The sequence below is a fragment of the Ambystoma mexicanum genome, chromosome 6p, assembly GCF_040938575.1.
Source record: "Ambystoma mexicanum isolate Mex_15411 chromosome 6p, UKY_AmexF1_1, whole genome shotgun sequence".
Classification (NCBI taxonomy): Eukaryota; Metazoa; Chordata; class Amphibia; order Caudata; family Ambystomatidae; genus Ambystoma; species Ambystoma mexicanum.
Window position 1 is genome coordinate 1,545,717,532 of NC_090935.1, and position 25,549 is coordinate 1,545,743,080.

Consider the following 25,549-nt stretch of genomic DNA (forward strand, 5'->3'; position numbering starts at 1 on the left):
ACTAATAAATCCGGTACTAGGATCTCTTGGTCTGATAAAAATATCTCTTTGGCAACTGAGGCCCTGGGAATGGCAGTTGACAGAAAGCTGCCCAATTTTAAAGAGCTGTCAATTGAAGATATAGATAACTGTGTTCTGGCTTTTTCAGAAAGGCATGCATCGTCATCAGTGGGGTTAATGATAAGTACGGAAAGTAAAAAAAGAATGCCCTATGACAAAGCAATTAGAGACATGAAAAGAGCGCTAAGAGCTGAGCTCCGCAAGGCAAAAAAAGATATGGCCCATGAGGAAAGATATTACGTAACAGTCAGAGGGATTAAAAACAGATACAGAGCGGCTATTAAAGCCAAAAGAAGAGCAGACCGATTACTGGCCTGGCAAAAAACAGTGAAGACCATATGTGAAGGGAATACTCGTGACATCTGGTCCCTGTTGAATGAGGCACGTGACCCACAAAAGGGGACACTGACCAATCCCATTGAAACCAGAGTGTGGGAAAAGTTCTTGGAAAACCGGCAGGCGGAGGACAATAACCTACCAGTATTGGATAGTCCTCCAACAGTAGCTCCGTTTGACATATCATATGAATCTATCTTTAATAAAATAAAAGAGATAAAATCATCACGAGCACCAGGACCTAATGGACTATCCAATATTGTTATTAAATCGCATCCCACTTTTTGGGCCAGCCTATTGAGTACATTATTCGAGAAAATTCTAAAAACTGGTAAAATACATAGTTCTTGGCAAAAGGCAATATTGATCCCTGTGTTTAAAAAAGGAAATAGACTTGACCCTAGTAATTACAGATTGCTCTCAATGCTAGATTACACAGGGAAAATATTTGCCTCATTATTATTAAAAGAACTACAAACATGGGCTGAGGATTCTGGTGTATTGTCCAAATTCCAGAGTGGGTTTAGACAGGGTTATTCGACCTCCCAAAACATTATGATCATGGATATCCTACGAACTAGAGCTTTAAGAACGGGGGCCCCTCCTCTATATGCTTTATATATAGACTTTGCGGCAGCCTTTGATTCTATTCCCAGAAGCCGTCTATGGTGGAAACTAAATCTAATGGGCTGTCCGAAAGGTCTTATATATCATCTGAGACTACGACATCAAAATAACACAGTAAAATTGAAACTAGATCAAGAAGGGCACACAACTGCTAACATTACACAAAACAAGGGTGTTAAGCAAGGCTGTGTTACAGTGCCCCTAATATACAATCTATATGTGTTTGACATTCCCGAAGTAATAGCCGCCGTAAACAATTGCCCGCCAAAAATTGGCAAAGCCTCTTGCCCTGTCCTGGCTTATGCCGACGATCTGGTGATTTTCGACTATACCATCAGTGGAATACGCAGATCTGCGGCGGCCCTCTGGGAATATGCAGAGGTCAATGGCCTGAGTATTAATTTGGGGAAAACAAAGGTTATGAGATACACAAAAAAGAGAGTATCACGTGTATCACTTAAGGTAGGTTTGGTGAATTTACCTACGTTCCCCAATATCGGTACTTGGGTATAGACTTTGAAACAACTGGCGATTATGTGGCCTGTAAACAGATGCGCGTCATTAGAGCGGCCCAATTGACGGCCCTGTTCCACAGGTTCACCATTAAGCAGTGTGGTTTTACGCTGTGGGGTATTCGGCAGCTGTATATACAGGCTTTCTCTCCGGCCATAATCTATGGCTTAGAATCCCTATCGGAGATGGATCTAGGCTGGCTACAGGTGATCGAAGGAAAATTTTGGCGTAGTATCCTCGGCCTTGCCCCTTGTATACCAATGGCTATAATGAGATTAGAATTGGGCTTGATTTCTCTTAAGGCACTTGTACTGAAGAAGCGAGCATCAATCTATCTAAAAATGACTCGTGATACTAGTAATGGTCTTCTAACAGCAGTCCATCAAGAAATGGCCAGGGAGAAATCGAGTACCACAACTATTGACCAAATGACTAAACTGTATTCTGAAATTGGGTGGCGAAATAAGGAGGGGGGTTACTCAGAGAAAGCTCGAAGGGCTCTGTGTGAATGTATAGATCTCTGGGACTGGATTGAAAATGTTGAGCATCTAGGGAAGTTGAGAAGCTACAAATTCGTTCAACATAGACTTTATGAATTTAAGAAACCACAGAGATAACTCAACATATGTCCATCAGTCAGACTCCGACGTTTTATCTTGTTGCTTAGACTGGATCAACTGCCTACGCTGACTGTTACGGGAAGAAAGGCCAAGATAGCTATTTCTTTGCGAACATGCCGATTATGTAAAGTTCTAGATTTGTTGGAAACGGCAAAGCATCTTCTAACCGAATGCACTGAGATGGCCAGCACATTCAAACCCCTGTTGGATAAATATGTCTTTGACAATGAGTATATTTAGGATGATCTTTTTTGGAACCATTGTATTAATTCTAACAGCATGCGTTTGTTGACAGCATTGTATACTATCTGGCTGAGGATTGAAGTCAGATTGGACATAGCACTCTAAATAATTGTAGGGACTGAACAATTGTATATTAATATATGTATTATAGATAACTGTATGGTCAACATTGGACTCATGAAGATATTTTATTTTTGTTTTTTACTGTATATTCTAATTTTATTATATTTATTTCTTTTGCTTTGTGTAAAGTTTATAATTTAAACTATATCACAATAAATAAATAAATAAATAAAAAGATTTGCATATGGTCAGTGCATCCGCACAGTAAAATACATGATTTCACCCTAGGCACAGAGAAATAATCATAACATAACACATTTCAAACCTAATGGAAAAAATAAGAAGTGTGTGTGCAATGCAATGGCTAATCTTAGACCACCAATGCTGGTTACGAATATACTTTAGATGTTAGTCGGCTGACACTGTGCATTGACCTATAATCTTCAGTGACAATCACACCTAAACTATTGTTAACCACCCATATTACCAACTCATCTAAGTGAGACACAGATACAAACATAATAATACTATCTAACCAAAGCGCACACAAAAGAAATGAAGAAAACCCAACAGAAAAGTAGATATAGTGTAACTAAATGCTAACGAGAAAGAACATAATTCAAAGACACTGCCGAAAAGTCCTATGTCATAAAGTCCCCTATGGCTGTAAACATGAGGCTCATTAAGGTTGTGGTACTAGACTTAGACACATATCAAAATAAACATGTTGAAATCCTACTATTCTTGTCCTAAAAAGGTATACAATTCCTCGACATGTGTCCTATAGGATTTTTACTTTCAAAGTCTATGATGTACCGTGCCTCTTGCTGACGAAGTAAACATTCTTTGCTACCCCCCACCCCCCTGGTCCTGTTTCAATTTTATGGATTCCAAAAAACGTTAAACCATCCAGATTGCCATGAAATTCAGCAAAATGTTTGGCTATGCGGTAGGCATCGTCATTGTTGTGAACAGCTCATACATGTTGCAAGATACGGACCCTTTAGCTTACATTTAGTGCTTGAGATGTACCACTTGTTACACAGGCATCTAAGAACATAGACCACAAAATCTGACTCACAAGTTGTCTTACTGTAGTACAGTTGTGCGCATATTAACACATTTTACATCTAGTACATTTGAAAAAACCTTGTCCGCGATTGCTTAGCCACTTGCTTGATTTAAATTTGTCATCAGATTGCACAAAACTGCTAACCAAAGTGTCTCTGAAAGAACAACTTTTGTGAAAACAGATATCAGGATGTTCATTGAGCGTGTAGTATAAATCTTTGTCAGCTATTAAAATCTTACAATGCTTCTTTAGCATATGTCGAATGAGTTGTACATGTGTACAAAAAGTTAAAATGAGCCTTGTGATATATCTTTGTTCATGCTAGCAACCTTGGGGCCGATTCATGGAATAATAGTGCAGCGAAATCGGTGGCGCAAGTGAGAACAATTCAGCGTATGCGTGCGATTCGCACACAAGCGATTCATGGAAGTCTGTACGCATGTTTATCCTGGGAGCTGCGCCGAAACTGGGCATTGCGCACATGTCACTGCGACATCCCGAATGCTTTGCGCGACGCGCACAGCGAAAGCGCACAACGTGTAGTGCACACACCAAAAAGGGGGCGGAACACGCGGAATGGAAAACCACGTATGAAAATTAGGGTGTAACTGGGGAAGTACTGCTGGGAAATGGATGGAACGCCCACACGCGCGCAAACAACACGTATTCATGGAACACGCACACCAAAAGACACGCGCAAGCATAAACACGTCCACCACACGAAGGCAGGCAGAAGCAGCCCCGCGCAGTATAAAGGTGCGCGCAAACAACAAACACGCATATACAGCTACAATGAATGTCCCATTTCTCGCAGCAGTGATCGTGGGACACTGCAGGAGGAGGAGAATAGCCAGGCCCCGCATTCTTTTACCCAGGACCAGCCTTTTTGGGATGCCGGATGACGAGAGGTCTATGGCAGGTATAGGTTTCCACCTCATATCATCCTAGACCTGGTCACTGAGTGGGAGGATGACCTCACAGCACCCACCTTGTGCTCCCAAGCTCAATGTACTGCATTTTTTGGATACTGGGTCATTTCAGCGGACAACTGCCATTGTTAGGGGTGTCTCACAGCCCAAGCAGTCCCGCTGCCTACACTAGGTGTTGGCAATCATGACTGCGCGCCCCTCAGTCTGCAGGCACATTTACATGCCAGAACACCTGCAGAAAGGCATGCCGTGGTCCAGGAATTTTACGGGGTGGCACACTTCCCCAAAGTGCTCCGTGCCATAGATTGCACCCCTGCGGAGTGCACACAGGCCTGGCACATACCAGGTGTCAATCGATGATGACAAAGAGACAGTCAACTGTCACAACCTTACCACCCTGAGAATGTTTCCACGGAAGTGCTACATTGTGTGCATCCCTAGCTACTTAAACATAACCAATCCGGTGTGACCAAAAGGAACACATGCAAGGTGCATGTCACACCACCCCCCTGCAAAACAGGGCATGAAAATCACTGCTATGTCATCCAAACCCTCCCAACCCCCATTACCCTCGTCGGCCACACCATGACATGGCATGCAACAGCAAAAGAGCAAACCAAATGCACAACACATGACAAATTAGTTACGAAGTGCCATGTGATAAATGGAAACAGGCCTGAGACAATCACACCTGACATGGAATCAGATGAAATGACTGACCAACAAACTCCCACACATACAAAGTCATACACAAATGTATGCCACCAGCTGTACCATCAACAAAAGACAGAATGCCTGTTGGCATGCACATTGGCCAATCCAAATCCGCAAATCCCAAAACCATGTGCTGTGTGTCCCCCCCTGCAACACACTGCTCAGCACACAGCACAGTGAGCGGCCATTGTGTTGGGGATACACCTTGAGCATCATTTAAAAAGGACAAGCAACTAAAATTACCCAGTGAAGCATGTACACGATCCGAAAATTGTAAGTGATCATGCACTGCAGGGACACAGCATGGCAGAGAGGGCAATCTGTGTGCACGTGTGGGCATGGATGGGTGGTTGTATGTGTAGTGGTGCATTGTGTAAGTGTGTGTGTGTGTGTGTCAGTAAGGACATGCACTCAATACATGCATGTGAAATGAAATGACCCTCAGTGTCCTGTACACATCACATGTGAACATTGCCCATGTGGACACCCCAGTGTGTCAAACCACACCAATCCCCCGAGACCTGAAAAGTAAACCCAACACAGGAACATCCATTGACCAGCAGAACACATCATGTACATAGTACCCCACATTGACAATGTCAGACAGTGACCAATCACTGTAGCCCAAGCGTACTGTCTGACAACGAAAGCCCCTCCCTCATTTCCACATCACCTTGACCTTCAGAAGAACTGTCTCTGGGGTCTGTCGGCTTCTTCCTTCTAGTCTAGCTGGCTTCAGGATCCCCCTTCCCCTTGGTTTTCTTGTTCTTCCTTTCGTGTAAATAGAGTCTAGCCCCCTCAGAGGCCACCTTGACTGGTAAAAATACCAAATTGCAGAGAACTCCAAGGAGTCAAACCCCCAAACCAGGGAAAAAGCCTAGAGGTGCCAAAAAACCCTGGAAGAGTCCCAGTAGAGGACTTTAAGTTGTAGAATATGGCCAAGTTCATGTCCAAGCTGAATGATAGAATAACTTCCAAGGCTGCACAGTTGTAGAATGGTTCAACAGGATGGGTAGGAATTTGAGTAGACATTCAATGAGGATGCCACAACTGATGGGTAGAGCTGAAACCTGAGTAGAAAATAACCAATGATGCTGGCACAACTGGATGGTTGAGCTGAAACCCAATCAATCCTTGATAGCGTGAACAGAGAAAGGCAGAGACAGCACAAGTCTGGAAAGGCAGAGTGAATGCGAGATTGCCAGAAACAGCTGACAGCAAGTTAAGAGCCAGAACAGTTGAATAGCTTTGTTAAAATGCCGAAGACAACATAAAGGTATGGATGGAATAGATGAAAGATAGGACGAGCGAGAGAGAGAGATGCTGTGGTACAGAAGTGTTCCGAGGCAAACTGAGGCAGTATACACGTACGCAGAAATAACTGCCCGAGAGACAGGCGGACAGATCTGCAACAAGGACAGTAGCAGGAAGAAAAACAGGGACCAAAGGCATCAGAGTGTGAAAAACGAGTAAAAGAGCTGTAGTCCAGTAGGAAAACTGTGCCATCACGCAGCAGCGAAGTCCAAGAGGGAAGACAGATACAAAGTGCCGTCCAAACGGAACGGAGCGTAGAAGTAGTCTAGGCGGCCATTTCAGTTGAGGACTGGACCGCGAGTTGTGGTTCTTGGGTCACATTCCTAATGCTTCCACCTTTGCCACAATTCCCAGGAGTTGAACCTAACACGTACCAACTTGACATTGTTACCACCCGGCCCCCTCCCACCATCAGTGTGGCTTTGACAGCTAAAGGGTGCAGGCTACCGTCTACAGCATGAAGTGCATCATGCACGTATACAGGCAAGAAAAGAAAAAACATCACAATCAACTTCAATAAATGCACAGTTGAAAAATGTACCCACCAAAATTGATTGCAGACATGCCGTGGAGAAAACATCCACAATCCCCACTAGGGGTGTATACACAAGTAGTACAGCAGACTGGCCACAGATATGACGAAAGGCCAATGCCCTTGTGTAATTTGCTGTCACACCGAACCATCCTTGCAAGCCATGGAAAGGGGAAGCAGGAGTGGCATATGTGTCAGGAACCCAAGCCACAAACACATACACGAGACAATCTTTTATGGGCCCAGATGGAACACACAGCGGATACTTTCAAAAGCCACAAAGCACCACATTGTCACATGAATGCACAATAGACAAACAATATTATTTTTTAAAAATCCAAATGGCCACACACGACCCGGGGGGGAGGGCAGGGGGGACACCCAGGTGGGGGAGGTACAGGATACACCTCAACACCCACATGCGATGATGTTGAGATTAAAAAAAACCTCTATGGGCTCAAAGCCTGCACGGCCCGACCTGTGTGGAAGATAAGTCATCGTCCTACTCACCCTCTGGATGGAAATCAGAAGGTGGACGTGGCACAGTTGCCTGACCACGCCTATCCACAGCTTGCCCCTCCATGGCAGCAAGCATGCAGGTCTGGTAAGCCTGGTCCTGTGTGGCAATGACACGTAGGTGAGCATGTAGCACCACATGTGATACGCATGCTTCCTCTTACAAGGTAGCATGTGTAACACAGAGTTCTGCCTGCATGGCCTCACATGACATCTGGAGCACCTCCCGGCATGCACATAGCTCAGCCAAGATGGTGTTCTCAAGGTGCTCTAACCTCACTTCTGACCGCTGCCTCTGGGTCATGTTGAGCACACCCAGAGTAGATCTGAGGGATTGGTTTTCATCCCTCAGGGCCTCCCTGTGTGCCTCTGCCTGAGCAGCAAGTGCTTCGTGCAGAGACACCATTTCAGCCCCGCATGCCCTGTTTGAGGCTGCCATGCCCAGCCTAAGTGAGCAGCACATGGACCGCGCTGCCTGCTGCTGGAGCTCCACCTGCCTATCAGGGGGGAGCACAGATTGGGCCACACGTTCCATTCCTTGAGCGATCTTACCAATAGCTGCCCCCCGTTGCTGTGATCTGGCATACATGGATTGCTCCCACTCAGTATTCCCCAGTGGCTCACGGCCACTGCGTTGCCTTACACCTTACACCTGCGGGACTCAAGGAGCTGTGGTCCTTGCTGGATTGGCACCGGCTGCGGCTGCAGGACAACATCCCTCCATTGACATGATGCCCCAGGCACATCACCAACTGCTGTGGAGTGTGACTGTGCCTCCAGAACCACCACAGGCGGACGTTTCAACACTGGCTGGCCCCTCAGTGCAGGTGTCACGGACAGAAGATCATCCACATCAGGATCACTCACCGGCGACGAATGGTCATGATGCGCATCCAACTCAACATTGTGCTCATAGTGATCATCAGAGTTTGACTGCCATCCTGGACACGATGGTCTGGAACACAAGTGGGTTCTCGTGGTCTACCACCCCACGACCCCCACTTGTGCCGGGTTGCTAATGTAAAAGCAACCCCGTGTCTGGAATGACATCACCATCCTCTGGCTCCATTGCGTCCTCACCTGTAACGTGAACAAAACAAACATGAGTACACATGTCAGCAGCACAAAACCCACACACACAGACATCACTACATCGACAGCCAACACATGAAGCAGACATGTCACACACAACTCAAATTCCTGCATGCATCCAGTGGCATTGACATGCAATGGCATCCCAAAAGCAGAAATGGATGCGTGTATATTGCTAAGCCTACACATGTACTGAATATAGTATATCACCTCCATCACACACCACCTCTGGCAGGCACATATCACAGGCAGAAATACAGGACTTACATGACGCCACACAGGGTAGCCGGCTTCAACAAGCAAGCCCGATCACACTACCCCTGGTGCGGTAATGAAGATGCAGACATGATCACATGTACTGGACCTGCCGCAAGGTACTAAGCTTCTGGACCAAAATCGAACAAACATTCAGGAAAGCGAGAGTGAACAGGTACGAATGGACCCCGAAAGAATGCCTATTAGGCACATTCCCCAGACCGAGCAAGCGCAAACACGTTATAAAGCTAATGAACATGGTGTGCATCCTTGCAAAAAGAGCGATAGCGATGGCATGGAAATCGCCTGGAGGACCGCGGTATGAAGTCTGGATCAAGGAGATGGAGAGATGGACAGAAGCAGAAACCAGCGCCTGGAACGCAGGAATCGCCAGAGAAGAGGGGGACATAAACGACACATTCGAATCATGGAAAGCCCCAATAAGAGACATACATTTCTTGGCAGACCATAAACCCCCCTGAATTCACAACCACCACACAGCACAACCATGGCACAACTTGGACCACACCTCCCAAGAAGACCTCCCTAAACCAGCAACTCCAAACCTTACAACACCCTGCCATCCAAGGGAAAAGGGAAAAAAAGAAAAAAGGAAGCAACATAAATATAATGCAGCCAGAGGACAGTTACAGTTAAATGTTGTTTACTGTTTATATGCTGTTAAAGAACAATGGACATCACACTAAAATTACGCAGCAATATTGTGCATTTGATACTGTAAATTTGTTAATAAATGCCAATAAAATACTTTAAAAAAATAAAATCACATGCAGAAATAACAGATGGCAACAAAGAGATGGCACGTAGCATAAGCATGTTTGAACAGCCAAATGGCCACAGCTGCAAGTGGATCAAAACACACCATGACACACGTAATATACATGTACACATGCATCACTAAATCATCATCACCAATATAGCTTCATCCATCTGCAGGTTGGCCCGTACTGGGCGTCATGGGCCCTGAAGACATAGTGAATGTCCCGAGCAAAGCAAGGGCCTACAACGAGGTATGAGGGACCATAACGCCCAGTACGGTCCAAGCTGCCGATCCATGAAGCCTCCAGAACACTCTCCAGGGCTCCAGATTTGCTAAGTGGGCCTGGGCGTACACGTACTGCACGACAGTGCACCTTCAGGATTGTGCCTGTTGAACATAACGGGCACAATGCTGAAATCTCAGCAGCAGTTAAGTAAAATAACGACATTAGTTATTCAACAAAAATGCTGCTGAGAACACATGTGTAAATAAACACTTTCACACACACCTAAGTAAGTAGATGCAATGTTGCACTACACAACGTTGAAGCTGCTTGCATTTGTATGTGAAAGTGTTCAAATACACCCGTGTTCATATACACCTGTATGGTGTATATGAACAGCATCCTATACAGCAAAGCAAGCAGCTTCAACGCTGCTTGCTTTGATGTATGTGAAAGTGTACACATACACACGTGCAGGCAGCTCCACAGTAATTTCAACCAGAGTGGCAGGCTATAATCAATCTGCGGCCTATACCAGTTAGTATAGCCCGCAGATTGACCAATCAACTTTGCTAAACACACGCTAGGGTGTTCCAATACAGAGTACATGCGTCACAGGATGCACCTGTGCTAGTGCGTTTCATAACAGTAAAGGGATCAAAATCTGAACATACATGCCAAGTCACTTTGACATTGCAGCAGTGAGTAGGCATGTAGAACGGTGTAACATGGCTGAGAAGTGGGTGGGTGCAGTGCAGAACATGTGTACATTACCAACAATCTACATCAACAAGTACGTTTTGATGTCAATCACTAAACATGACGGCAAGTTCAGCAATCATGTGCAATGTGCATGCACTGGGTTTCATGGCTACAGTTAAACCCCCCCCCCCCTAGTGAAAATGCAGGGAGGCATTGCATGGCAATGAAAGGTTGACCAGAGAACTGTGTATTGGCAGACAGTGTTGGCTAGCGTCAATTGCATCATCTCAGTCAAATGACACCACAGCAGATGAGAATGGGACAGTTAGCAGGACACATGATGAACCCTCAGCAGTACACCCATTCATGCATAAGCCATTACACCAGTTGAACAGAGTCAGGGGGCCTGCAACAGGGGGAGGCCTGTGCCCCACACAGACAATGATACCCTAAACATGTGCATGATGCAGGACTGAGCCAGAGTGAGCATGGAATGGATGACCAAATGCCATGAGACATATGTAATCCTGGACACGTACTACAATGATCATCCTGCCAAGCACACACAGGGGCATGCATGGAATGCACATGGAGCATGAATGAGCACTCATGTCCCTGCGGAGCATCTGCCATCTGCACAGTTCAAGTGAGACACCCTGCATCAAGGACAAAGGATGTACCCCACAGTATGTGTCTTGCATGTTCGAAGGGGGAAGTGTGCATGTACACAGTAGCGTCGAACAGGCCATTGCAGTAGTCCAACATGTTACCCACCAGTGTCATGGTTAAATTGAGGTGCAGGGGGGCAGAGGGGCAAGGAAGCAGGCCGCGTGGAGTGCCCGTATTCAGGCTGAACACACATGCACGTCAGTCATGCGATGACATAGTCCGAGTGCTGAGTGGAAAGACACCACAGGCTACATGCAGACAGGTCAGTGAGCTGGAACATGGACCGGAGGGGCAGCCGGGTGACTAGCATGCGAGTAGGGTGCATGTGTGGTGATGAGGACAGTCCCCGTCTGCTTCATATGTACAGCATGCATCACAAATGTCATGCATTAGTGACATGAGAACCATGTACACATAGCATGTAGTGGCAGTCAAGCACAACACATCACACAAGCGAACCACACATGGGCTGGACAAACACGCAACAACACTCACCGAACGGGGCATCATAATCCTGCATCCCTCCCACTTCTTCGATCAATTCTGCCGGGATGAACTCTGCAGCGATCACCTCGTGCAGAGTGAGTTCTTCCTCCTCAGGTGGTGGCCCACTGCCAGTCACCTATGTCATGGCATAATTGGAGGCACGCTTTTGCTTAGCACAGCGTCGTGGTCACCCCAATGCTTTTTGCAGTCCTGAGCTGTGCGCACCTCGTATCCGAATGCACTAACACCATCCGTAACATGCTGCAAGTGTGCCCAATGCTGGGCAGGCGTAGTATGGCAATTTGGGCCCACTAGCATATTGCATTCGTGTCCCGACACGTAGCCCACAAGGAAGTCCAGTTCCTGCTTGCTGAAAGGCTTCTTCCTCGACGTGCCGGAGGCCGGAGCCGTGTCTGGGGTCCCAGCCTCTTGCGCAGGAGCATCCTTCCTCCTCTTGGGCAGTGCTATGGACCCTGACTGGCGAATGCCACCCTGATCAGTAGGGGCAGTGGCGCTGGTGGACTGCACCAAGGGAGTGGCAGGTGGAACTAGGACGGAAGCCCTGACTTGCGTCAGTGGCTGCTGGGTGCTCTTAACAGGACCCAGCGCAGCAACAGCCGCTGTGCCAAGGCCTGTGACCGAGACTGTCCTAGCTGGCATACTAACAGCCGGGGTGGTGTTGGCTGCATCTGTCCATGCAGTTGCCAACACCCGGCTGCTTGGGGCTGCAGATGACAACACTGCCCCAGGGACATGTGCCTCGGTCAGAGCATCCCTGCACGCACATTGCTTGTGCCTCCTGACCACCTGGAATTCAGCCTGGGAGTCCTCAGGTGCCAACGCATCATGCGCTGGGCGATCCTGAGCCTGGGTGGGAGTCGCCACAGCTGCACCTGCAGCTACCACTACCATTGGGCCCATGGCAGTAGATGAAACACACTACCGGGTCATATAGGTGCCTGTGTCAGTTGCAAGAGCTGCATCTCCCGGAGACGCAGGGGGTGGTGGCATGACTGCACCAACACGTGGCAGAACATCCTGCCGAAGTGGCACACCCCTGCCTTTTCCCTCTCTACAGCCACCCTAGCCTCCCCCTACTCCCTGGTCACCCCGGCCACGTCACTGACCACGCCCACCACATGGAGGATGCCCAACTGAGGCGCCCCTCACCTTTCGTGGCCTCCCATCCATGGCACGGATGTACTAGTGCCAATGGGAGGTGTACACGACAATTGTCCTGGGCAATTGGGGTGAAGGGTGCGGGGTACGTTATGTAAATAGCACCCCTGTGCTCCTGCAAGGCTGTATATGACCCTGGTGAGAAAATGACAGGTCACGCAACGCTCAGGCACCCCAAATCTGCAATAAAACCGTGCACGGAACCCCGGGTAGCCCATGTGTGTGGAATTAACGTCCCGCAGTACGCGGTGGCACCCAGGGACACAAAAAATGCGTACGCGTGGGACACACAGGCTACTATGACCTCGAAAACGGGTATGCGATGCACAGGGGGACCCGCAGTGGGAAAAATAGCATGTACGACTCACCGTCTGAGTCGCGTGGGAAAGAATAACACGCATAGGCAAGCCCCCACGAAAAGAAGAGGTACGTCCTCGATCCGCTGTGAAGTGATGACGCATGAAACAACAAGAAGTAGCAACACACGCGTCGGTCTCCATGAAAAGCACGTACAGCAAACTGCTGAGCCATGCTCACCTTTAACCCGTGCTGAGGGAAACGCCAGCACGCTTCACGTCACTTACGTGCTTAGTCCCTTTCCTTGAATTACATGCATTAACACGCAGACGTGCTGTTCTTACACGTGCTGATTCACTCTGCACCCGTGCTGAGGGAAATGCCTGCGCGCATCACGTCACTTACGCGCTTACACGCTAAGGCCCTTTCTTCGAATTACACGCTGATGTGCTGCTTTTTCACATGCTAAATCACTCTGCATTGAGCTGGCCACGCAACAACACATGGAAGACCACGCTCCTGCCCACAAGGCCATTTACCTGCCCCCCAGAGCCCTGAACAGCCTCCAACGAGCCATCTGCTGCTGACCACTTTCCTGCTGCCAACGTGCCCTGCTATTTGGTGCCTACACAGAAGCCATAGCCAGTGATCCTGTACCTGAGACCACCTCTGCTAACCCAGAAGACTCCCGACTGGTGTACCATCACTCCACAGCCCAGCCCCAGGACCAAGTTGCCCACCCACACCTCCCTCTGGGGTTGCCATGTCCGACTCAACACCATCTGGGGCAGTGGCAACCCCCAGTCAGAGAGGCAGAGGGCTGCCAGCTTCACTGAAGTTGGCATCCCGGGGAAGGGAGTACTGGGGAATTATGATGCCCTCTTCTCAAGTTCGCGCCTCGACAGGGATGGACAGAGGAGGATCTGGAAGGACATCGTGGGTGCCGTCAACGCAGAGGGGGTGGCATCCCGCGACTACGACCGTGTCCTGAAGCGCTGGGAGGACTTCAGGTCCAGGGCCCACAGAAAGGCCCGGCGCCTTGTTGATGCTCATGGAGAAGTGGGGTGCCAGGACCAGCTGACCAACATCCAGATGAGGGTCCTGGAGCGCATTAACCCAGCGCTTCACTGCCAGGTCCTCGAGATGCAGACCCAACCGGAGTCGAGTGGTAAGTGTCCATGTGTTCATCTCCAGCGTAGTGCATGTTGAGGTGTGTCAGGTGCGTGCACCTTGGACATATGTCTGGCATGCCCCATGTATGGATGTCTGTGTGCAGGGACATGACAGTGAAGCATGTGAGTGTGGTCAAGCGTGTAAAATGACAATGGTGTGTGTGTGTGTGTGTGTTGCTATGCATGATGTGCACCTGCATGTGACGATGCACACATGACTGCAGGCCTGCATCTGTACCTGGCCATGTCTGTTGTGTGAATCATGGATGCTGATGTCACCCTTATGGACATGCATGGTGTACATGTGCGTGTTACTGAGTGGTGAGTGTGTGACTGGGAAACGCCATGGATGCATGACACATGCACATCTCGATGCGTGCATTGACTGTTGTGGCCTAGCTGTACATGATTGCACTGTGATGGGAGGTGGACATGGACGGATGTATGGCTGTGCTGTGGTGTATGTGCATGTGTGTTGCTTGCAAGGACCCATGTGTAGTGGAAGGTGATGATGGCTATGACATATGACAGTGCCACTCATGTGCATTTGCTTTGTGTCTAGCAGACTTACGTTCAGTAACCTGATGCTTGTGTTCAATGTCTCCCTTTCCACAGTGGCAAGTGAAGAAGAGGGCGGAGACGGCGCTGTGGAGCAGAGCAGCGGGGATGCCTCCACCGGCCGGAGACGCAAGGCTCAGTCACTCTTCCAGGTTATGTCATCTTCCGGGAGCGAGGGGACTGGTGCCGCGTCTGCCACTACGGCCGCAGCTGCCGAGGGGTGGTCCAAGAGGCCAAGGTTGGGAGTGGGCTCCTCTGCAGTTGAAGGGGCAAGTGAGAGCCCACAGGGGCAGGACAATGCGGAAGACGGTGCGGAGGCATCCAGGTTTGTGGTGGGTGAGGAGGAGGAGGCTGCATTAGATCCACACGTTGGGCCTGGTGGGGGTGATTACACTGGTGCAAGTGGTGCAGTCCAGGGACAGAAGCAGGGGCATGAGGCAGCGCAGGTCGCCGTGGCGGAGCTTGTGCGTAATTCTGTCCCTGATTCTACGACTGCATCTCTCTGCACCAGCAGGAATACCTCAATCCAGGCCCGTCCGCAGGTAGAGGATGTGGCCACATCAACTGACCTTCCTCTACCTGCGGACGAGGCAATCCGTGACAGGGTTGAGCCCGTCCTAGTCGGTGTCTCGATGCGCACACGTGTGATTCGTGATGATGTGCGCGATTCCAAGAAGGACAACTCACATCATTGTTAAGACGGATTTCTGAACTCTGTCCTGGCGGCGCAGAAGTTCAGAAGGCCAACCTAATTACTTGGAACAGGGTAACCTCTGGACAAGCCAGACCAATCAGGGTAGCGATCGCGGCGGTCAAGACTAGGTCTCAAGAGGGGTGAGGGTGACTGAAAGCCCGCAATGAGCACACAAAGCAAGGACACTTACAAACTATTCCAAACAGGTGTTATATTAAAAATATATACACATTTATTCCAAGGCCTTTGCAACAATGACCGTAGCGAGAAATCACAATAAAACTCTAGTAAACCAACACATACCAAACCAATACAATATATATACAAATACAAACGAGTCTAAAGCGTTAGATGCACGAAATGTGTAGTCCACCTAGAAGGAGAGGAAAACAGGCAGTGCGAAATAATGATTAGACCCAGTCCGCCTTCAGAGGCACCTAACTAAAAGGAAGTCCAAGCCCTACGAAGAGTGGAGCCTTGTGCTCAAAACTACCTGCACACGCTGGTGCCAACGGGCAAAAAGGGGAGTCTCTTCGAGGGAATCAGGCAGTTCAGTTTGGTGCATAAATGAAGAAGAACAGAGTTCCGCGACTCAAGCGCAGCCTCCACTGTGGGCAGAAGCAGAGCGCGAGTATGGAAAGGCGTGCTGTTTGACACAGCGGGGAAAAGCTATGGGCTCCTGCAGGAGGGCGACCAGTTCCTAGCTATGCTACTCACCGGTCCCCGATGCAAGCAGAACCAGGCTTCTTCGCGTCAGTTTCAGTGCTGGCAGGTTCAGGGGAGCAGGGGACGTCTCGTCGTCGTGTAGATTCTGCAGCAGCAGAGTTGAGATAAAGATGTCCCAAACGAAGTGAACCCGCACAGTTTGTTACCACAGCAGGGCAACGGAGCGGCCGTGTGTATCTCAGCCAAATGTACACTACTCACTTCAGACCTGGGAATGCCAAGTGTACGAATCGTGTGAGAGTGACAAGGACTCGAAATACAACACAACCTGGCGTCGGTTACAGAGCAAGACTCCTGGGTAGGCTGGTCAGTCTGCTGGATGGCCCAGAGACACTTCCGAAGGCTTACGTGCAGGAGATGGTGAAGATGCCGAGAATAGCTGTTCCCGCTATTCCAAGGGTCGAAGTACCAGTACAGGCCTTCTGGTTCGATCAGAGGTAGAAAGGGTTTCACAAAGCGACAGCAGTGCAGAGGAGCAGTCCTTCAGCGGGTCACCAGCGATTCCTGGGTTCAGCCTCGTGGTTGCAGGATACTTGGCTCCTGTATTCCTTTGTTCGTGAGAACTCAGGAGATCGACATGGTAGTGGCGTTTCCAGCCCCCTCTTATCCACGGTTCCCTTCGCGCCAAAACGGAGGGGACCCAATGGGAGATCCGCTCATCAAAACACTCACACCATACGTGGACCTATCACGGACCACGGTGGTCCCAGGCATTCACACCACCCTAGACTCTCTGGCACCCAGGATGTGTATTGGGTCCAGACATCACAGCCCACATCCTGGAGGCACACACAAGGCCTTTAGAAGCCTGCGAAAGCATCCGTGTTTCGTGGGAAAGTACATGCCCAAATAAGGAAGGCCCCGGGTCGGCTCGACCTGGGGAAGGTGAAGGGAGCAAGACGGTCAGCGGACAGGACAAAGGAGCCTCGTGGTCTGGCCATTTTGGGAGCCAGGCCACCATTTTGGGCTAAGCGCGGAAAATGCGCTTAAAACACCAAAAGGAGCTCAAAACACAAGAAACGATCGCTGCCACCATTCCCGTCCGTGATTCACTTGCACCGATCAGTTACAATCCAAAAAGAGTATCTAGGGGCCTGTAGAAGGCTAGAGACCCAAGTGAGCAGTAACTTAGCTTACAGTGCCCTCTTGTGTCATGTTGCACGAAAGCTGCAACATGATAGAAGAAACTACGGAAAACAGCGTTTCCCGGTACTGACTGTCTTAAGGGCATGTCAGTTTCCCCGTAAGAATGGAGCGAAAGCCCAGAGGAGTGCGGCAGAAGGCTGCACTTCTCTGGCAAAGTCTAGATCATGGTGAAAACAACAGCAAAAAGTTTAGGGGTTGCCACATGGAAGGAAAATTACCCACAATTAAGGAATCTTTCCTAACAATCATCATGAACAGCTGTGTGCTATCTTGAACTGGCTAGGACGGCTCATTGTCGCAAGGTTCCTCCATGTGCTTGCCACTCTTGTGACCCTCTCCTCCTCTGCACCCAATATGCGCCAGTTGTCCTCCATGCCGTCTTCCGGCCCAGATGCCACCAGGGCACCCTGTGGACCTGCCGCATCCACAGCAGCCAGGCTGGTGGAGATCCCACCCCTGCCACAGTCGTGAGTCAGAGGTTCAGCAGAGGTGGTCACCCAAGAAACAGGATCCCTGGTGATGGAGGATGTGCAGGTAACTTTCAGCAGGGCACGTCCACGACAGCCTCAGGGGTCGTCAGCATCCCAGAGCCAGTCGTGGTGGCACAGGCAGATGACATCAAGGCAGCGGCACCAGGCTCGACGTAGGAGGCGTCTGGACTCGGGGCTTACAACATCACGGGGGAAGTCATTGGCCGCAGGGCAGGAGGACCCTGGACTATGTGTGTCTTCCGTGTGGCAGCGAATGGGCCAGCAAATAGATGCAGAGCGGCGGTGGTCAGAGAGGGCACGGCTCACCATGGTCAGGGCGGAGAACTCCATGGGGCGCGCATTGAGCCGGGCAGTTTCTCGAGGAGACTCGCAGGGAGTTGGAGGAGAGCATGTCAGCGTCCCTGCAAGCCCTCGAGGACAGACCCCAGTCCCGCCTTTGGGACATAGACTCGGAGTTCGATGATGCCCTGGCCAAGACTCTTGGTGAGAACGGTGAGCCGTAGGACTAGCCCGCTGCCATTGTATATAGTTAATTAGGCTTAGGTTTCCTTTTGTTTTATTTTTATTTTGGAGTTGGACATTGCTCCACTTTTTGTACATAGTTGTATTTTTGTAGGATTTTTAATAGGTTTCATTTGGTTGTGGGATCATGGACCCTAAGAACTTTCATTGTAAATAGTTGTGGAACTGTGGACTTTATTCTTTAATGTTTTTGAAACCCATGATGGAATGTTTTTTTTTATTTACCCTTTGGAATCTGAATTTTGTTTTCTGGACATGGACCACTGGGAGCTTTTCCTTTTGTTTTAATCACATTTTTTCTTTTGAATATGCATTTCAGTTGAGTTCACATTAATTTATTTGTCCTTGTCATGGTTGTTTTTCGTTTGGGAGATTTCTGTTTTTTAATACACTTTCATCAGTTCAAATATTTGTGTTGTCTGCTCTCATTAGTTTGGTGCATGTGTCAGTCGTCATTGCCTCAGTGATGTGTGGCCATGTTGTGCATGTCTTTGGGTGCATGCATGTGTGCTTCTGTGCATGACATGCCATGGGACCTGTACTGGGAAGTGGGGACAATGGATGGGTGTGGAGTTGCACTGTGGGGGGGGCAGCGTGGGGTGGGATTTGGGTGGACATTTACTGCATACATGCATGTTGTGACAATGTGTTGGCTGGGTGGACATGAGTCGGGGCCTGCTGGCAGGTTGCCGTCTCTGGGGTGGGGTGGGGGGGACATGTGTCGGGGCCTGCTGGCAGGATGCCTTCACTGGGGGTGGGGTGGGGGGACATGACTCAGGGCCTGCTGGCAGGTTGACGTCACTGGGGGTGGGGTGGGGGGTGCACAAGTCAGGGCCTGCTGGCAGGTTGCCAACGCTGGGGGTGGGGGAGGGACATGAGTCGTGCCTGCTGGCAGGTTGCCATCACTGGGTGTGGGGTGGAGGGGTGCATGAGTCGGGGGCCTGCTGGCAGGTTGCCATCACTGGGTGTGGGGTGGAGGGTTGCATGAGTCGGGGCCTGCTGGCATGGCAGGTAGCCGTTACTGGGGGTGGGGGTTGCATGAGTCGGAGCCTGCTGGCAGGTTGCCGTCACTGGGAGTGGCATCCCTCCCCATGCCCTGCAGGCAGCCCCATCCACCCTGACCATGCCCCGCAGCCAGCCCATCCACCCTCCCCATGCCCCGCAAGCAGACCCATCCACCCTGACCATGCCCCGCAGGCAGCCCCATCCACCCTGACCATGCCCCGCAGGCAGCCCCATCCACCCTGACCATGCCCCGCAGGCAGCCCATCCACTCTAACCATGCCCCGCAAGCAGCCCATCCACCCTCCCCATGCCCCGCAGGCAGACCATCCACCCTCCTCATGCCCCGTAGGCAGGCCACACCACAGGGGACACCCCTACAACCCCTAGCCATGCCACACAGCCAGCCCACACCACAGGGAGGACTTTTTCCACGCAATTTGCCTGGCGCGAGCGGGGTACGCATATTCCGAGGGGTGCGCAGGGAGTTTTACACGTGATTGAGCTGGCACGAGCGGGGTATGCATCAGAGAGGTGCGCTGGGAGTTTTACACGCGATTGGGTTGGCGCGAGCGGGGTACGCGTATTCCGAGGAGTGCGCAGGGAGTTTTACACGTGATTGGGCTAGTGCGAGCGGAGTATATGTATTCCGAGGGGTGCGCAGGGAGTTTTGCACGTGATTGTCCTGGTGCGAGCGGGGTAGGCATATTCAGAGGTTGCGAAGGGAGTTTTACACGTGATTGGGCTGGTGCGAGCAGCGTACGCATATTCCGAGGGGTGCGCAGGGAGTTTTACATGCGATTGGGTTGTTGCGTGAGGGCCGAGTGGCGTTTTTAACAGGATTTCGTTGTTGGCGGGCTGTATGCTGGTCCACTGGCCTTTGCGCCATGTAGGGGATTTGTGCAGATGTTTTTGGCGCACGGGATAGGGTTGGGGGCATAACTGGGGCTACTGCAGGGTCACTGCACCACGGCTGGTTATGGATGTTTAAATCCATGAATACGCGGTGCGTCAAAATGGGTTTTGGCGCACGCTCCCTCTGTGCGCCAGCCGCGTGCGCCACTTCTGCGCTTGATTCCATGAATTACCCCCCTTATCTTCTACATGTCCTAATAGTAAGGTATGCCTATTACACAAACAGGGCTGATATATGCGTGTTCAATGATCCTTTTCGGATACTCCTGTTGCTAAAAGCCGCATGCAGTGACTTTACTTTCCTTATCAAATGCCTCTAAGGTTGAACAGTTCCTACGTAATCTAATAAACTCACCATAGGGGATACTCTATATTAAGTATTTGGGATGACCACTTGTAGCATGAAGTGGTGTGTTTGACCCTGTAGGTTTTCTATATAGTTTGCTAATGAGTTGTCGATTAATTACCTTCACAGTCACGTCTAAAGAAATTACAGAATTCTGACTTATTTTCAGTGAACCTCAGATTGTATGCATTATCATTCAACAATCTAATAAAGGCAACCCATTCCTTCCAGATCGTCAATATAACAAAGCCACAACACGTCATCTGTGTGTGCTTCGTTGTTCTCAGACCATACTTCAAATTTCTCCCAGTATCCCATAGTGAGGTTTGCAGAGAAGGGGCAAATGTGGGGTCCATTGCTGTTCCTTGCAATTAAAAAATACATTGTTAAAAATAAATACATTGTTTGTGAGGCATAGATCAATCATACCAAGAACCATTTCGGTAGTTAAGAGACCTAGTTTTTAAAAAGTATTCACACACTTTCCCACATCATGTTGGATAGATGTATATAAAGATACCACATCCATGTATGCCAAGATGTAAGATCTATTCTATTTTAGAAAGAAAATCTTTAGTGTCTCCGAGTGTTCAAAGATACATGTATGTTTGGTTGTACTGCATCCTGCAGCATTTGTGCCATGTTTCTGCTCCATAAAAAAAGAAAATAAGATCATTATAATGCATAGCAGAAGTGAGGGTAGAAAAGCAAAATCCTAATGAGTTATTTACCCTAGCAGTGGACTCACATGTCAAGTAAGAATATGCTAGCACATGTTATTTTACCAATTCCATTTATCTCCTGGGATCAAAAGTAAGCTGCAGGGTTAAAAGTCAGGAGGACTAAGAGTAGTGCAGATAACCCAAAGGTAAAACAACTCCCTATTCAACTTTGAATCCATAAAAAGGTTGATGATTAATTTATTTTTACAAAATGAGAAACCAATAAAAAACACTGTAATGCACACTAACCATGTGAGTCTTCTACAATGAGCCCTTTTTGTAGCCTGTTCTGTGTAGGTCATTTTTTCAGTCGTTTCTCCATATAGCTCTTTGTCAAACTGAGGAAGACCAAGAAGCTCTAATGCCAGTGGCCCAGGGACCATAGCTGCCGCTGTGAAGAGACAGACAATTAGTTTACACAATATTTGAAGAACAAAACATATACTCACTCTAAGTTATTTATTTGGTGATCGAAAGAAGTTTTAGAATATTTACATTCTTTCCCATTATCTTCATTACCTAAGATTCGAGCAGAGTGCACAGCAAACACATTTGTGAAAATTAAATATTCAAGTAGTAGAAATGAGAACTCGTTTTTAGCAAATGTACAATGTTTTGCTTTTTTATGTAATGTTACACTACCTACTTGACACATTGATATTGTCTGTCCTTGATGTTAACTCCATCTACATTTATATAGCTACACAATATTTGTACTCTTCGTTTATGACTTTCAAGCTCTTCAACTCTACTTTATTACTGGAACAAAAACTGACATTTTCTAAAGGTACTTATATCTGTGGCAGAAATAAATTGGCTCCTATTTTCAAAAATGGTCAGTTGGGTCAGGTGTGTTTGTCCTTCACTTGTTTACAGACTGACCAGAAGAAAAACATCAAAGCAAACCTACCATATGGTATGGAGTCTTGTAAATTAACTTATCCAAACATAACTGACAGATCTTTAAATCTGGCATCTTTGCTGAAGGTTTCTTTTTTATTTTCCCTTCAAGTTGGGGTATTTACTCAAGATGCAGAGAGGGTAAAAGAAAAATAGAATAGATCAAGAAGGGTATACCGAGCACGCCATCTGTTAAGTATTACCAGCACTATTGTTGTTTGAGGCCACAGGCCAAGATGTGCATTTGCATTAGAAACAAGTGGCATGGTACATGAATGCCCACATAGCTGGATTTAAAACAATCTATGTAAAGGAGCACCCAGATGTTTTTTTTAACTAATTGTGAACAGCTACCAGTTTTCATTACCATTTCCCCTTCCGGTCCTTACTCACTCACTCACTCGAGGTGCCTTTGCATGTGGTAAAGTAAATCAGTTGGTGGATTAACGGAAGGTTTAACATACCTATACTCTCAGTTGCATAAGAGTAGTCATCAGGTGTGAATCCTGCTTCGAGTAGCGCGGTTCGACAAGCACTTCGGACTACCTCTTTTGCCAACTCTCTAAATTCAGCTAAGTGGTTTGTCACCTACAAAGAGATGATATAAAGCAGATGGAGAGCCATAGTAAAGTCAAAAATAGAAATTGCTACGTCCAATTATATTCAAGCATCATTTAATATTTAGGTAGTGTGAGGTCTGTATCTAACATGCCAAATGGTAGAAATTGGTAGAGCTGAACTCAGTTTAAAGGTGAAATATGTACCCCCAATAGGATCCAATGAATAGCACTGCTGAAACTGGATCCTGCCCACAGCCCACACCACACCCATCTGAGTAATGAGCCAAAGAAAGGGTTGCAAGGCACTTTTCCAGGAGAGTGGGAAATACTAAGAACCACAACGAAAAGTACAAGTATACAAGGTTTACCTCTTCTAGTTGCTTGAACTGAATGGTGGCGAATTCCCGCAAAGTGTAGGTGTAGCCTCTTTCAATAATGCAAAGCCCCATGTCGCTGATTCTGAAACACATTTCTTGAACATTCAAGATGGCAGGTCGCAGGGACTATAAAAGATTTACAAGAGAAAAGGAAGACATCTTTCATTTAGAAAATAATAAAACGAAACAGTGTACATGTATAAACCATATTGATGTTCACATTAACAATAAAAACATTTTTATTAAATGTCACCATCAACTATGCATCAAAACAGGTTATTGAAAAATATCTTGCTAAGAGCAGTGAACTAGGTAGTGGATTCGATCTACAAACCATATGTGCATTTTTCCCTGCCGTAGCAGACACTTCTAGTGAAGTGGCTTATGGATGGAATCCAGTACCCAGCATCTGCAGAGATGATTAAATGGGCTAAAATTACCATGTCAATACTTTGTGTAGCTATTGTTCCCATTTTGGAACCTTGCATGATTGTACTGAGCAAAGCGGAAAACATAATGCTACTCAAATTATTCGCAAGTAACCCATTCACGTTTAAGAATGACGTTGTTGTAAATCTTTTATTCAGCACAGAGCCAAAAAAGTATAAACAATTATAAAAACGATTTTTAAAAAATGCATTCTGAAACAATATTATAATTAATTTATATATGAATAGTTATAAAAGAAAAATTAGAGAAAAACATGTAGAATGCATTAAACAGGTGTTGACAATCACATCAAAGAAGCATCATAGCCCTGAAGTGATAGAAGGGCAAATGTGAGGGGGAGAAGATACTCGCAGCCCTCACACCCGAAAATTCCATTATCAAACATATTGCCCCCAACCCCTTGAAGAATAACCTAGTTTCCCTTATTCAGTTGTATCCTGATTGCCAATTTGGGCCATAGTAGAAACATCATAACCTTGCAGTGGTAGGGGGACAAATGCGAGCGATAGAAATATTTATAGCCCCCACAACTAAATATTATACTGTCAAACATGTTTCACTCCCTTGAAATATAGCCCATTTCCCTTATTCAGTTGTGGTCCGACTTACACATTGGGCCTTAGTAGCCAAGAACGAGGGATACATTTGGCTACTCTGTATACAGTTTCTAGATCATCTGTTCATCTGAAGACTTCCAGGGCGTCAGACATGGTATGTATCCATGCGGATCTCAGAAAGGGTTTGAGATAAATCTCTCTTAAGCCCCTTCTCTGAGGGCAGAAGAACAACATGTATTGTTGTCTCCTCACAGATGCTGCAGAGAGGACATTTAACCGAAATCCCCTTTCCCCATGTCCTTATAAAAGGAGGCCATCTTGAGTGTGCCCAATCTGATATTAGGGGCACAAGCAAATGCTGGATTAACATAAATCAAGATATTTTTCAAAGTCAAAGGCATGTTTGATCCTGAAATAACCCGGGAGCCAGCTTCAGGTCACAACACGTGACCACCATGTTTTTCCTGTAATAAGCCACAAAGTAACTTGCTTTTTATTCTGGTGGACGTGACTTTGTTAATCTGCATGGGGCGTGACCATTGATCGTTGTCATTTTAACCCCAAAGGCATTTGTTGACGTGGATGACCCACGCCAAATTCATACCCCACCACCTCCATCACATGAAGTAACTCATTCCTGAAAGCTGCACGTTAAGGGGTGTGCCATAATCATAGCCAACATACAATTGGCTTAATTGAGGTGATAATATTGATGGGGGCATATGTTTGTTTCTAGATAAATTAGGGCATTGGGTGTGCCATGTGATAACAAGTTTGATCGTTGTAGAAAACAAGTTGTTAAAGAGTCTCTTTAACAACTTGTTTTCTACAACGATCAAACTCTTAAAATCTACATACCTCCAGAGTTCGCCCCATAAAGGGCATAAGTAGTGGCCTATTTCATACACAGGTCCAAGGCTGGTCTTATAGCCCCCCCCTCCCATGTCTGTTAAAGAATGCACAGTGTGACACAGGCCTTTTCCAACTGACATGTCTAATAGCCATTCCCATGGAAACGAATTCCGAAGTAGTCAAACAACTAGACTTGCTCCAAGTAAGATGTTACCCTGAACCCTGGTTTCCATTTTCTGATGTTTTCCAAGCTTGGGCTTGAAGACCACTCGCCGCACTTCTTTGTGAAGGACGCCAAATATGGACTCAGCCCCTTAGGAGAAATAGATAAAATCA

At 47.7% G+C, this 25,549-nt stretch overlaps 1 protein-coding gene across 1 annotated transcript in view; it reads right to left on the reverse strand.

Moving 5' to 3' along the window:
- Positions 1-25,549, reverse strand: part of DNAH6 (dynein axonemal heavy chain 6) — a 3,423,448-nt gene that overhangs the window by 2,729,903 nt on the left and 667,996 nt on the right. Inside the window, exons 6-8 of the mRNA XM_069626424.1 lie at positions 23,346-23,480; positions 22,882-23,005; positions 21,767-21,908 (exon numbers count right to left, since the gene is read on the reverse strand). Coding sequence (XP_069482525.1) covers positions 21,767-21,908; positions 22,882-23,005; positions 23,346-23,480 — 401 coding nt within the window. The remainder of the gene's footprint in view (positions 1-21,766; positions 21,909-22,881; positions 23,006-23,345; positions 23,481-25,549) is intronic.